At 35.6% G+C, this 15,725-nt stretch overlaps 1 protein-coding gene across 3 annotated transcripts in view; it reads right to left on the bottom strand.

Annotated features, from left to right (window-relative positions):
* PEX5L (peroxisomal biogenesis factor 5-like) overlaps positions 1-15,157 on the bottom strand; it is a 47,543-nt gene extending 32,386 nt beyond the window's left edge. For 2 of the 3 annotated variants that reach the window (XM_009582397.1, XM_009582399.1), the window contains exons 1-2: positions 8,935-8,997; positions 7,053-7,157 (exon numbers count right to left, since the gene is read on the bottom strand). In XM_009582397.1, coding sequence (XP_009580692.1) covers positions 7,053-7,121 — 69 coding nt within the window. In that variant the 5' untranslated portion in view covers positions 7,122-7,157; positions 8,935-8,997. Of the gene's footprint in view, positions 1-7,052; positions 7,158-8,934; positions 8,998-15,148 lie in introns of those variants that run through there. The other variant, XM_009582398.1, reaches the window with a different exon arrangement.
* Positions 15,158-15,725: the final 568 nt, after the last annotated feature.

Raw genomic sequence — 15,725 nt, 5'->3', positions numbered from 1 at the left:
GCATGTCCTGCAAAACTCAAGGTTAAGCATGCGCTTAACTGTCTTGCTGGATCAGAGCCATGGGGGAAGGGGAGAAAAGATACTGTTGTAGTATTTCGACTGTGACTGACAATTTGGCGGCCTTTACTACTCATATAAAAATGTGATTTACTGTAAACCTGCCTGTTGCATTAATATCTGCATGCTCTATGCACTTTTTAAGTAAAGGAAGCTGTTTACTAAAATGGAGTGCCTCCCTTTCCCGGGTGTTAGATGATTTTATTTATTTATTTTCCCTCACTTGGCTACGTGTTGTCTTTGTGGTGTTACCCTGCGATTTGCATTTTCCTTCCCCATATCACTATCTGAACTGGAGAACTACTCTACAACGATGATCAAAGATAAAATTAACTGATCATCATAGATACTTAGAGATCGTTAAAGTAATATAGTCACTAAAAAGTTACAGAATGTTCCTTTAAAGAAATGATTTCTGTAATGTTAGTTTATGGAAGTACTTCATCTGTACTTCTAAAATGGCCTTCTAGTTAACTGAGGGATTAACAAATTTGACATGTTAATACAGGTTGGGAAATTCTGTAGAACAGGAAGGCTACAGAATCCAAAGTTATCTGTTGAGAAAGCCCTGGAGAAACTTACCCTGTGGGAGATGTGGAGAGGCACAAGTGCCATGATTGGGAACAAGCCGTAACTCATGATGCTAGATTCTGGTTTCTGTATCATTCATTGAAATTACTTTTTGTGTGGCAACTCCAGCTGAAGAGGAAGTCAAACTTTGAGAACCACAGTTCTCAAATGCCTTTAAATAAGGTGCGGAGGACAGAAACTAGAGGAGTCCTGTTTCACTCACATTGCAGGTATTACATTTTACTTTTGCAGCATCTCTGGGAGCAACTATGATGACTGCTTACAAAATATTAGAAAATTATTTAATGTTTTTCATTAGCTGAAAGTAAAGAAGGTTGCCAGCATACAGAACTGAGCTGCATGTACAAATTCTTTTGAACCACCGGTGATACACAGATAAGTTCAAGAGATTCAGCAGTAGTGGATTGTTTACAGCCTCATGCACTATTCTGAGTATGGTACATAATCAAATGTCAATTTAGATGAAAGATGCACAACTGGTGCTTTTTTAAGACCAAATCTTCATGCTATAGCAGCGTGAAGACTATGAAGATGAGAGAATTAACAATATCAAATATATCATGGCTTATCACAGAATTTAATTTTTGTAAAGCTTATGCCATTCCTACTGATATTCAACTGTGTTGAAAATGCCCTTTGTTCATTTCCCATGCAACAAAATTAATCTTTCAATGTACCCTTGCTGTATCTTTGCATATAGGCTGTAATTACTTTGAAATCACACAGATTTTTCTTGTCCTTTCTGTGGATTTTTCTTTTAAAACAGAGTTCTGTAGCATATCTAGAATAAGGCAGTGGTTTTGGATGCATTACTGTGGGCAGTCATAGGAAGCAAGTCGTAATTTCTTGTTAAGTTATACAGCCTTTCTGTGTAGGGATCTGTCATACTGTATGTGTTTGCTTTGAAAAAGCTTGAAATTTGAAAGCTGTTTGTGAATTTTTTTGGACTTGCAATTCAGTAGAACAGATTCATTGTACAAACAGTGAATTCATTGAATATAGAACAACTGTAGTACATGGCTTGCAACTCTTTAACAGGATAGTATGTTTTTACTTAGAGTATTCATGAATGAAGAACCATCAAATTTCTGAAAATTAATTCCTATTCATAAATAATTCATATTTAAAAAACAGGGTTAAACTGGTATAATATTTTATTTACAAAAAAATGTTTGTCCAAATCTTTCTGTGCTTATGGAATGGTAAGGCATTTTAAAATGTATGAAACAGTATAGTTGATTTTTTATTTTATGAAGAAATTACACCATCAATTCCCATGGTAATTTTAAATTAAAACTGTTATTTCATGGAAAATTTATTTAATTTATGTGACAGAGAAATCTGTATAACTTTAGGCAAGCAGCCAATTTATGACTTTTAAGCATATTGTCAAGGCAACTTTATTATACTCGTGAGAATATTTCTGCTGAAATTATGCATACTGCCCTAAAAGCAATAATAACGTTGAGCAGTATTTAACTTAGAGGTAAAGAATCAATCAATATTTGTACTGTTAAGCATGCATTTATGAATTTTGTATTTTCTTTTTTAGTCTTCTTGTATTTACCCAGTTTTAATAATAGATGAAAAAGAGTTATCAGTAGAACCTAAGAAGTGTCCCCTGCTAAACTACTCAAAACTTTTATAATAAATCAAACGAGACAGATTTGAGATGTATGGAAAATACTGCTAATGAATTTATCATGAATCCTCTAAAAAGAATATAAAAAAATATGATCTCAGGTCTAGTCCTCCTAAGATCAGTGAGGAAATTGCCACTGTTCTCAGAGAGCAGATTGGAATGTACAGTGAATTATTGTAGTCCAAACTTAATTATCTAAAACTGGCATGATTTTTGCCTTTTTTTATATTAATATATATCAATTAGTTAAAATGGAGTTAATTCTAGTTTAGATTGGTATAAAAGAGAACAGAAGCTGATTACATTCACTTTAACTTTCTGCCATTCTGTTGTAGCATTATTTAGTAAACATTTATGGAGTGGGCTGTAAGGCAATGCAAGTCTAATGCTAAGAAGCTTAGCATGAACATGCTTGATCCAAATGGGACTGTTAACTTTTATATGGAAAACTGTGATTATGCAATCAAATTCATGTAGTGAGTCCTCGATACACACATGAGAAAAATCTACTAACAACATTGGGCTGAATACTAGCTATCTTTACTCTGTTTCCTTTATAAAGTTGAAAGGAAGCATTTGAGAGATCTCCTATCAGAGTTTAAAAAAAACAACCAAACAAAAAAAAAAAAAACCAAAAACCAAAAAACCAAAAACCAAAACAAACAACCCAAACAAACAAAACAAAACCCCAGAACAAAACAAAAAGCCCAACCAAGCAAGGAAAAAAAAAAAAAGGTCAGTGGAATTTAGGCAGTGGAAGTGTTGGAGTATTTTACTCATAAGCCCTTGAGCAAATATAAATGTGCTCGGATCAACAAATGGCATGCAGATGAAGTTCACTTTGAAACAAAAAAAAGTTCCTACTCTGAATACTAACTAATACCTCATAGAGAGACTATAAAAAGTGTCTTAAGTATCTGGTGGAGTTAATTGGGGTGTAGTCATGAAACATATCTCTTTTTTTGACAACTTGTGTGTTGTAGCCTGCATTTTTCATGGGATAGGATGAATTTCAGCATGTTTCTTATAATGTAATTTCAACTTCTTAAAATTCTTCTTTCCAGTTCCAATTCTAAAACTAAGTGTTCTGTAGGTTGACTTTTTAAATTATAAGTAGTCAATATCAAAATTGTACTCTGAGCAATGTCTGTGTAGTTCATGTAAATTCTAAGTAGGCAGCTCCCATATTTTTCAGTTATAAACAGAAGTGGTGATAGCTTTCAATATATAATTTGCATTTCTTTTTCTTATTGGTGAATTTTTCATGGGCTCCCATTTTTGTTCCATATAATACCAGAGTATATTTGCCAGAGGATCATCTTGGACATGAATCACCTCCTGCAGGTCTTAACTCTTTCTGTTATCTTGATAAGGATCCTACCATCACTAGCTTTCCAATTTATGTACTCTAATGAAGAATCTAAATTAGGTGTGATGAATCTGGGACAAATAATTCTTGTGACACTGTGAGATTTGTTTGTTTAAAATCAGGCTGGCAAGGCATTTAAGCATGCACTTTTTTGCTGCTCAATAAAGCAGTTAATCATATTTTAAAATATAAGTGTGGATTGAAGTACTTTATTGAATCCGATCCTTTGAAGTTCACTGACCTGCAGTAAATTGGGAATTTCATAGCTGACTGTACAATTAAACTTTGACTCCAGGGGTTATTTAGGTTTAAATTTCTCATTAAAAAGTAATTCTGAAGTGAGCTTTTTTCTCCTGTAAAATGCAAAGAAGCTGTGAAGAGGTTAAACAAAAATTTTATTTTGGAATTCAAATCAAACTTTTATGCACAATTTTTCTCATTTATTTCTCTGCTTCAGTTAGCAGTATATTTGCTCATAGCTTAACTTCTAGTTAGTCTTTAACATACAGTAAACTTTATTTCATTTTTTGTAGATTCTATTCATATGAAAAAACCCACCTTTTTTCATTTGTTCCAGTCTCTTCTGAATTATCTTTAAAAAGATAAATGGAGACGGCAACGTAGTATAGAGTTATGTTCTACAAAATCCCATTAGTACTGAAAGCTCACTCTGATGCTTGAAGTATTAAATTTGGCAACTACTGAATGCTTTCTCACACTAATAAAGTGACTCTCATTGAAAGTAATTGAGAGAGAATCACAAAAAATAGTTACTGAAAGGCCTATTCAATTACCAAGAATATCCCTCTGCTTATTGTAGTATACTCATTATTGTTGGAATGATGGTCAAGATTCCCGGTTGCCAAATATTGGCATAGCCCCTCTGGAGTCTGCAGGACTTTTTTGATTCATGTTATTTGAAGATTTGCTTCCAGGTCTGATGATACAAAATAATCTGTGAATTGGAAGCTTCATTAAAATTTAATTCACAGTATTTATGTCAACAAGTAAGTGTCATATTTTACAAGCAGGGCTTTGCTAGGAGCATAACAATAAAATGTGAATATTTTTCTGACTTGTTCTGTGTTGGATATGTGTTTAACATTTTCCAGAGGCAGACAGCAAAGAGGCATCTCTTAAAATATAAATTCAGGGACCTCTGTATATTATCGCTAACTATTTCTCTCAAAATGAGGATTTAGAGTCTCTTTGTGTATCATATTCCACTTATGCTTCCTGTGGAGTCTGCTTCCAGAGTCAGACATGATTAATCCTCCATTCATCAAAGATTTTGGAAATGTGAGATTTCACTTTTTTTTTTACTTTTGGAAAAGGCAGTACTCCTCTATCTGGCCTTGATCCTTGCATTTTTCTTGCAGGTTTCTTGCTTAGTTAGTTGTAGGGATGGAGCAACATAGATACCTAATGTAAACAATTACTTCCTAAGATATATATGTGGCTGTACTGGGTTTGGTGGTGGTGATAACTTTGGAAAGACCAGGCCTTGTTCTCGTGATCCAATTTGATCTGGCTTGGGAAACTTGTTTGCAGCCAGTTTGGAACTTGCATGTTTCACCCTGTGAGCAGCAACCACATCCATCTGTTTCATCATGTAAAGAGCAGAGACAAACACTTTCATGGTGATGGCTAAACGTATATCGCAATACAGCAGTGCATTATTCTGAATGAATGGTCTGAACGAGAGGTTTACGTGGACACACTAAAGAGGAAGCATCTCAAAACAACATTGCAGCCAGACAATTAGGATACAAATGATGTATGCAATATGGTTGTATAACTGCACATCACACATACATGATGCAGAGATGGCTATGGAAAATACTCACTTTTTCACTTGATTCTGCTTCCTTTTGGCTTCTGCACCCCTTTGGTGCATAGCAGGGAAGTAGGTATTTGTGTTTAGTGGAAGATACTACGCTGACTAACAGACACAAGCATTTTACTCATAAGTTTATCATAGGCTATTGCTGAGTAGACTGACAGACAACCACTAAAATGGTGCATTAAACATTTAATGAACCCAGGCTGAACCCCTGGCCCTGTTGAAGCCAATGGAAGTTTTGCATTTTTTTTTTCGGGGGGGAGGGGACAGGGTGGGACAGGGGGAGGTGTGGGTAGGTAGAGGGAACAGCATTTTAAGCTGGTTTCTAATTGTTTGTTAATCACTTAGTAGAAAATTAGAAATGATGCCTTAAAGAGAGCATCCTTTTCCTTTGTGCAATTACTTCATAGACATTAGAGTTCACCACAAGCAAAATACGGTGTTCAACAGGGGCTGAGGAGGAGATTGCCAGACCTGGTTTCCAAAGTAGACGGTGGTATTTCTACGAGGTGTGCATATTACTGCAGCGCATCTGTGATGCACTCTAAGAGAAGTATGTGTGGCCTTGTGTGCATCCTACATACTTTGAAAAAGTACAGTAGCTGTTATCCTAAAACATGAAGGGAATGAAACAGGATTGTGGATTTTGTTGAAGGCTCTCGCGTAAGAACAACTGTGTAGTAAGATTACTTCCATTAAACCTTCTGTTGAGTAGGAGTAACTTGTGTGCACTAAATATTAACAGTAAACTAAATGCACTTGCTTGGGGAACAAGTTCATGCATGTGAGCAACAGGAGAGAATAAAATCCACTCTTGTAGTGAGGCGGAAGTGTGGTGTGTTACAGTAGTGTTCAGTCACTGTCTTCAATAAACTAATGAAACCACCTAAGGCCCGATGGGTGCTCCAAGGCGTAAGGTTTAGTGTGATGTCACGTCCTTCCTTTGACTGAAGTTGCAGAAATGAAAGCAATGGGGTGTGCAAAGTAACATATTCTGACTTGGACCAGGAGTAGAATCCTAGTGAGAGCTTAGGAATGGGATCTGAGATATTGAAAACGATACTGCCGTGAAGTGGTTGTTTCTTATTTAAGATACGCATTGAGTATGAGTATTTAAATATGCAAATGAATATCTGCGGTGTCAATATTGATGGCATGAATTATAATTGAAATTTTAAATTGGTTTTAACTAACTTTCTGGTAACTGACATATATCGTACTTTCTACACGTCCCTTTATTTGGGGAAAAATGCATTTTTGTGTAAATTTTCACGTCAGTACATCTGAAACCCCAAGCGATTACGTTATTTACCCCACGCTATTTTCCCCTGTGTCAGTGAGGAAATGTGATGACACTGGTGTGCGATCCTCTAGCAGGTGGTTCAACCAGCTCCACTGAAGCTGAAGTTGCACCGAGGGGCAGCTACAGGGGGGGTGAGGGTCCCCTCAGGCCGCCTGTCCCGCAGTTCGCCTGGGGCTTTCGCATCTCCCGAGCGGCCGGTGACTCGCGCTGTGTCCGCGGCCTCCTCAGAGCCCCGCGCTCCGCCCACCTGTGATGTCATAGTAAGGAGGGGCTTTTCTTCTGCAGACTCCTCCCTCGGAATCTCCTTCATCACCATGGCAACAGCCTTATCTGCCGCCCTAGAGCCTTTCCCCTACAACAGCGAAATCAACAATGGTGCGAGTCAGCAGCGAGCCTGGCAACAGCAACCGCTTCCCAACAACACACCCCAGAACCATCCAGTCGTTAAACTGACGGCGTTTACGGCTGGAAGCAAAGCTTGGTTGAAAGTAGAATACACAAACACTGGTTAAAAATAATAATAATAATAATAAATTATCTGTGAACCCGTCCGTTATCAATGCGGTTGGGGTCTAGCCGTAGTCTCGTGACTCATTAGAGTTGCCCCATTGAAGTCGACGGGAATACGGCACTACCTTGCTGGGGCAAGGCTGGCTGGAAATGCTCCAGTGCAAACGGAAGGATTTGGACCTTTTGCAGGATAGGATCTCCATAGGAGTAAGGTCTGCAGGATCAGCCCCTTGATTTAATTTTGGTTACCCAAAAGTTTGTATCTGAAATACCTGGTTTTTGCTTAAAAATAGCATCAAGCTGATTTTGCAAAGAAAGCACAGATCCTTGTAGTTCACTGAGGCAAATTCTCCCTGAAATTTGAAAGTATAACCTGTAGGGCTGGGCCTGCAGTGTTTATAGCTCTAGTAACATTTTTAAAAGCAATTTACATCACATAAACATTCTGGTTTTGCTAACAGAATATACGGAGCCAAATTCTGCCATCATAGGCATTGCTACAGTTCTCCCAAAAAAGGTCATTGTTGTTGAACTTACTCTAAGGATTTTTTTTAAACTTCACATTTCTTAAAATTCATTTAATATATTGTAAATATTCAAGACAAAGTAAAAAATGTTTTAACAATATTTAATGTTAATATTTCAGCCAAACAAAAAATGCACTAACATTTTGTGTCACACTCTCTTTGAGGCCATACTATTTATTTAAAAAGGGTATTTGTCATCTTGATTTCACATGGATTTCTGTATTTTGATCTCTTATACTCTTGCAAGTGACAGAGAAAGTCTGAGCGTACACATAAAGCATAGCAGCAGAACTCCATTATGCTAGTGACCCTGGGCATATCCTTACTGTTATACTTATAAAGCTCCCATTGATTTCTGTGGAAGTTTTAGCTGTGCAAAGACTGCAGGATCTGGCTCCATAAAAGCAGCATTTTACACTAGACTTAAATGTATTTAAATACTTAAAAGTCTATTAACAGAAGGGGTTTTTTACTACCACATCTTATACTAGAATTACTTTCACTAGCTCTGTGTCCAATAAAAAACCCAACAGTATTGCTTATACTGCGCTACACTTTGTTGTTTCAGAAACATTTCATCAATTGCAGGTAAAAACATTACATTCTATTATGGTTTTTGAACAGATTTAATTGATCGTCAGGTCAGTGTTAGGTTAGCTTCCTTGTGCAACACATCACAGTTCCCTATAGAGAGTTCTTCGCATGCTGCAAGAAATTCTCAGAGCAGAAATGTCATAAATGATAAGCATGCTGGATTTGTGGTGCCTTTGATATCCAAAAAACTGCAAAGTCATTGTAAAATTAGTATATTTAATTCAATGAGAATTACTTCTAATTAGTAAGCATATCAAAGGTTCTTGGCCAATTACATATTTACTCTGTTCATGATTCATATGACATATTCCAGGTCTATGAAGCTTGTTTCTCATATGACGCGTGGAGCTATCATTAGCTAGCACTAATAACATGCTATTTGATCTTTATAAATGTAGTCCTTTTGTGCTGAGTGCTAGAACAAAATAGTTTATCAGCTAGAAAGGATGCATCGGAAAGCATGCAGTGCTTTTTATTTCTTGCAGAGTAAAAACCCACCAAAGCAAAGGTCAGGTCACTTTTTTGAAGACAGAGCCACTTTTTCTTCAAGGTTTCACCTACTGCCTGAAAAGAGTCATGATACTCGTATTAGTGCCTGCTGTTAACCTTTCATAAACATAACTCTGCAAAACCCTGGGAGTGGTTGATACCACATATAAAATCTGTCTCATCAGTTTAAAGTGGCTATAGTACAATGTAGAATAGTAACCTGATGAATACCTCTGTGCTATTTTTTATGAACCAACTTCGTATATTTGCTAGTCAAAGCAAGTGGTTTGATACTTTTTTATTTGGTCTTTCTTTTAGCTTTTCTAAAAGACTATCTGTAAGTCAGGTTGATTTATTTCTGGCTACTCGGCCTGTGGTATGAAAAACATTATTCTGAAACTAGAAGTTAGTAGGCAATTTTCTGGATGCCAAAGAGAAAGGCACTGCAGTGAAATAGCTTAAATTCTCAGATTCTGGTGGAGAGATACACAGGTGAACAGTTCATTGGAAAATCCAGGTTTTTATTTTGGTGATTAGAAATGGATTTTGTGGTGCCATATAAGGTATGTAAGCTTGAAAATTCTGGTCTCTCTATTTACTAGAGTGAATACTATATGTTCAATCCTTGTCTATGAAGTGATTGGGCAGAAAAATTGGAGAGGAATAAAAACAGTTTTTCTATGACCAGGACAACCTTGTTACTGTTGTGGACTGCAGCTGAATTGATAATCTCTAGCACATTTATTACAATAACTGTTGAAGGATGGCGATAGTGTAGATTTGCAAGGTAAGTTATTTTCTCATGTAAACAACAGTTTAATAATTCAGTAAATAAATTTCATCATTCCCTATTTGTCTGCAGTATATAGACGGAAACAATTGTGATGCAGAGCATGACAACCTATGTACAAATCAGGATGAACACGAATTGATGAAGGAAAAATATATGATTTGTTTTCATGGAACATACTGCTTAAGAAAAACTGAGAAACTTGCCAGTATTTCATTATTTGATACACTTAAAATAGAACGGTTCCTTTAGGTGATGTCTCCAGAGCAAAGTAAGGAGTAAAGTTCAGAGTATTCCCATGATGGTAAATATTTATAATAGAATTAGGGTCAAAACTTAATAACAGCTTCTCTAGGTTTGTCCTTTGAGATCAGATAATGGATAGTAATAGACATTTCCAAAGGAGTATGATGATTTGGCAGGATTTTGTAAGGAAATACTCTATTTTTTTGCAGCTGGTGTTTCTGAATAGTTCCAAATTAAATTTTGTACAATTCACACTATTTAGAAGTCATACTTAGTAGTGAGTATTTAATTAAGCTACTGTAAGAGCATATTAATGTAAATTTCTAGGACAGCATACAGTTTTGGTTTTTTTTAAATCAGTGATGCATATAGCTTTGTAACCATGCTCGTATACGATAAAGCTTTTCTTCTTTAAATATATGGAACCAATAGATCACCTTCAAATCATGATGGGCAGATCAGTTAGAATGAATACATGGTCATACTTGAAATGTTACCTTTGCCTTTTGGTGAAATACTGTATAATTCTGTAATTCTTTTCTTCATTACAGTTGTTTGCAAATTTATTTTTGTATATGAAAAGACAGTGGCCAGTGCCTTGTAAATATTTAACATTTTGACAACAGTATTTAAACTATAATGATTAATTACAGAAATCCTTTGTCATCTTCTATGCAATAAAAGGATTTTATCTAAATCCATAACATAATTAGAAGTTTCCTTTTGACAAATATTTAAGGTACTTGAGTCCCAAATTCACCTTTCAGGAATATTGATACCACTTATTCTTGTGAGAAAGTGAACAGAAAGAAATTGACTGATTGGATTTTTTTAAAATACGTATACATGGAGAAAGAAATTCTGCCTTAATATAAACCTGTGCTGTTCCATTTATATTCCAAAGATCCTACCAAGCTGTTTCAGCTTTATTTGACGCACTACAATGCATCACTATTCACTGAGCTATTGGAAATCATCTCAACATGGGCATGTTTAAATTTAAGCTTTTGTAAAATAGAAGTTTTAACACAGCTTCCCTTGTAAAGAAATTTGATAGAAAAAAGTGATATGCAGACAGTGCTAGTACATGTATGATATGATTACTGACTTCATGTGGCATCTCTCCTTTTCTAGTTGAGGAGAAACAGAATAACAACTTGCTGTATTTATGAATATAATGCCAAAAAAGTGACCAGCTATCCTGAACTTTTCACATTGAGCTATTGAATTGAAGTGTGTTTAAAAACAACAACAAAAAAATCAAGTACTTCTCAGTCCAGAATACCTTGAAGTACTGATGTGCTCTTTTAATAGCTTTAATAAGTTGGGGAGGAGTTTTATAAAGCAAATTTTATGAAAGCTGCATTAGTGGTAACTGTAAAGTTGTAGTAGCTGTAGTCCTCGTATGTTAGGAGAAAGAACAGATAGAGCTACCGTATGTATTGAACTTGAGATGCTTGGCTGCTGTCCGGATCCCCAGGCGGCTGATATATTAGACTTAGAGTACCAATTAAGCAGCCTATTCAAAATAGCTTTATGCACCACAAATCTTTGTGTTTTGTGCAATTTAAAAATAAAAATGAAGGGACAAACTTGGCTTTACTGTTTAAAATTATGCAGTGTTAATGTTTTTGCCTCTCAAAATGAACACGCAGAGCTATGCAACAGTACCATGAGTGTTCTAACGTCCACAACATGACTGTGAGCTCTTGATTTCACATAGGATCTGTTTATTACTTTGTATTTTGCTCTTCTCAGGCTTTTCTGTTCATGTTCTCTCCATGTGTCTGTCTTTTCATCATCTATGCTTTTCTACTGTTTTCTAGTGGTGTTATATTTTGCATCTTATATATCATTAAAAGTAATAAGAAACCATATGGTGAGGCAGTTTTATGAACCAATACAAGACGGATATTTAAACAGAAAATTCCGTTTCATCAAAGCTCTTGGTAGTTTTTTATTAAGAGCTTAAGAACGTGAGGTATATATCTAAGGTAAATGGGAACATAATTCCTTTAGGGAGTGCTCAGTTGACTGCCGTGTGGGGACATGTGAACAAGCTGTATGTCCTGAACTGGAAGCAGTATTGTCAAGGTAGACCGGGTTTCAGGACCTGAGCCAGTATTGCCATATTGTACTTGCATCCTTTGGAACCTCTTATTAAACTTTCTGTTAGTAATGGTCCAACTTCTCTTGACTCATGACCTTTAGTAGCTTGTTCTTATGAGATTATGATGAAATACAGATAGCATTGGCTGAAGAGAAGGAATCAGTTATAGGAAGGTTTGCCTAGGAAGTAATTTACGGTAAAGCAGCTAAATCCATATTGGCTGAGTTCAAAGTGTACTACTCATCTTTCATTCCTTTCTTTTTTTCATTCTTATGTTGATGGAATAACAGACTTCAGTATTAATATGGGAAGACTTTTCCTTTACTGCATACAAGAAAATTGACAAAGAAAGAGATAATAGCTGATAAAAGGTAATCAGCACAAACGTTCCCATTTACCTTCTTTGGGTTGTGTCTTATGTCCACTTAAATATCAATACTGTGGTTAAATTGCATTCCAGTTTGAGAAGCATTTGCATTGAAATGACATTGTTAGGTTTTCTGTTTATTGACCATCAGTAACTGTGGCATTACGTGCGCTTCCTTTAGAAATTGTTTTGTTCCGATGCCTATAGATTCATTCTGAAAGCCAAGTGGGACGGCTTCCAAAGCATCTCCAGTGAAAGCTCTGCAAGACCCATTTTGCTCTCCAGAACTTATGCAAAGTTATTGTACTTAATGCATCTGAACACATATTATGACTGGAAATTAATAAATAATTCTGTCAAATCTAACTAATTCTCTATAAACTAGTATGATTCCTGCAGGTTAATAGGAGGAAGATGCAGTGAAACTTGGGTTTTTTTTTTTCTCTTAAGACAAAAAGTTTAATTTGGAATATACATAGGGAGTGTATGTTTTGAGCAAGGTAACGCTTTCTAATGTTGGAACAACAATGTTGACCTAAATGTAAATAGTAAATCCAGCCTGGAATATAGAGCAAGGTTGGTAAGAAGAGCGAGGTCTGGGACAGAACGAACTACTTAAAGGTTGTTTATCTCTGCCTTTAACTCTGTTGCTGTTAGAGAGAGGTTTCTGTACTCTCAGGTGTGCTGTCCTGACAGTCAAAACTGGGGTGGTTCTCTCTTTTATTACTTCTTCACTTGGGACCAATGAGACTCTGAAAAGTGTGTGACAATACTTTTAAGTATATATAAAAGACAACTAGAAGTATAACTGTGCCTGGAATATGATGCAAGTACTTTTAAAAAAGAAAGTGATGCAGGTTCTGATATTAAAATGGTATAATCTGTGTTCTCCCTGCCTGGAACATAGAAGAAATGTATATTTTTTCCAGTGTTTGCAAGCTTAAGTACTTTGTTCTTCTTGTTCCAGATATCATTATAAAACCATTCACTTCACAGTTGTACGCCTGTGTAGCCAAAAAAGGAATTAGGTCCCGTTAGCCCAATATTCTTGTTTGTGGATACCTTCTCTAGATTGGGCAGAGACTCATCAGAAATTTAGAATGAGAAGAAGAGAGGCAAAGAAATAAACATAATTTGAAAGAAAAAGAACTAAAAGAAGGCTCTGCATGCATACTAATCCGATCATAACCTGTAGTTTCAATTCTATGAGAGTCTTAAAATCATTTAAATCCTGAAACTGTGGTTTTCTTCACAGAAAAGAACTGGCACACCTGTAGAGAATATAACAATTTTAATCAAAACTGCTGGATGGACATAGCAGTTATCTATTGTTTCCTCTGGCTTTTATATTGCCAGATTAAAAGAGTCCATGTTGCTTATTGTCGCTGTAGGGATGGTTTTACTCTTGTTCTGAAAGCCCTTAAAGAAGGTGGTATTATTTAGGAAAGGTGAAATTATGTTGAATAAGGGCAACTGTTCATATGCCCTGTTACTTCAGAGTCAGATAAAATTCTGCATATTGTTTTGAATAATAAGACCTGTATTCAAAGAAATGAATTGGTATGTGTCTCTTGCTAGGTGCCTAATTTCAGAACCAGTTTAAACTTGTACTGCTTTTAAAATGACTTATTTTGATTGTTCTGCTTTTGTTTACAAAGCAGGACAGCTTGGACAGAGAAGACAGTTTGTAATGTATTCTCATCAGTATTAACTCTTACTGAAGATTAGCATGAAAATCTCAGGATTTGAGTTCTATAAATCTGCGGTAAACATTATGTGATCAAAATCCATGCCTTCAGTTTAATTCTTTCATATAGATTCTTTCATGATTTGTGTATAATTATAGGAAAAGATTTAATTCTGTTTAGGATTTTTGTTTTTTCTTGGCTCTTTTGTTAAATGCTCAAATGCTATGTAAAAAGAATGGAAAATTTTCTTAACATGAAATGCTAAAATGTATTTAATACTGACATAGTAATATATGTGAGCCTACTACTTAAAAGGGTAGAAAGATGGTGAGGCAGAGAATAAATGGAACAAAAAAAGTAAAGAGGGGTAGATGGAGGGTTATGATCTGGATTTTTTTTTTTCAAGCAGATTGTTGTTACTTTCCTGTGTTACTTGCCTGTTATTAGACCCGTACATATTAAATAATAAAAACATACTAGATGGCAGGTTTAAAAACAACAGATCAGGATAGTTTTATGATGAAAAAATAATTTTAGCACTTACTTTCTTGACCTATTTGAGTTCTCTCCAGCCACCATTCTGAATGCTGCCAGGATAGATTTAGCACTTTCTGTAATACAAATATTTGATTCCCACCATAATATAAACATTGGATACCCTTGAATTTATTATGTCATTTTTCTGCCACAACCTTAAGATTTGAGTCCTTTCTACAATGAATGGAGACTAAAGTAGAGCTGTTGCAGCACTTTGGTAATAAAGTGGCTTTATGCTGTATCCTTGACCCAAAATTCTTCTTTCTGTCTCTCTTGTGCTGCGTGTTCTTGGTAATAAAGTTTCTGAGTCTTAGTGTACTTACTTGCTAGAATAAAACTCTATTTTTAACATAGTATAGTAGAATATGTTTACCCCCTCATTTTTATTCCCTAAAAATAGCATGTTGCCATTTATCAGACAATAGCAATAGTAGATGAGGCAGTGGAGTAACAGTGTGACTGCAAAATAACTTAATGTCCCTGACCTGGAGGTGGCCTCTGCACACAGTTTTAGCTTTGGAATGATCTCAACTGAAGTATCTTAATGCTGCAAAAGCAGCATTAATAGCATTGTATAAGCCCATTTAGAGAGGATTATGCTACTGTCCCTTCATTTAGCCCCTCGTTTATCTCTCGGTCTGGAAACGTTCAGGAAGCAAGTTCTTAAAATTGAGGTATTATGACTGTACTCTTAAAAGATATTCCTAATTCTTTGATGTGTACTATTAGTGCGGAGAATGGATTTTTCTACTCTAATGCTGCAAAAACATTGTAATTACAAAAATGAAAAAATGTAGGTGCACTAGTAGATAATTACTTTTAGACCTAATCAGAAGTTCAGCTGCCTTGGACAATTAAAAGCTCCTTCTTCTATCTTTACAGTTTAAGATAATTTTTTTAGCATAATGGGCCATATCAGTTACATTTGTATAAATATGCCCTTTTGCATATGTTTGCAAGTTCTGTATTCTTTTTGGCTTCAGTGGATTTAATTTCATTTTACATTGATGACAGTGATTAGCATTTGGCCTGTTCTACAAGGAGCTGAAAGCGATATCTCTA

Source organism: Fulmarus glacialis, unplaced genomic scaffold, assembly GCF_000690835.1.
Source record: "Fulmarus glacialis isolate BGI_N327 unplaced genomic scaffold, ASM69083v1 scaffold12867, whole genome shotgun sequence".
Lineage (NCBI taxonomy): Eukaryota > Metazoa > Chordata > Aves > Procellariiformes > Procellariidae > Fulmarus > Fulmarus glacialis.
Note: the sequence above shows the minus strand (reverse complement) of the source record. Positions and strands in the feature narration are given on the sequence as shown.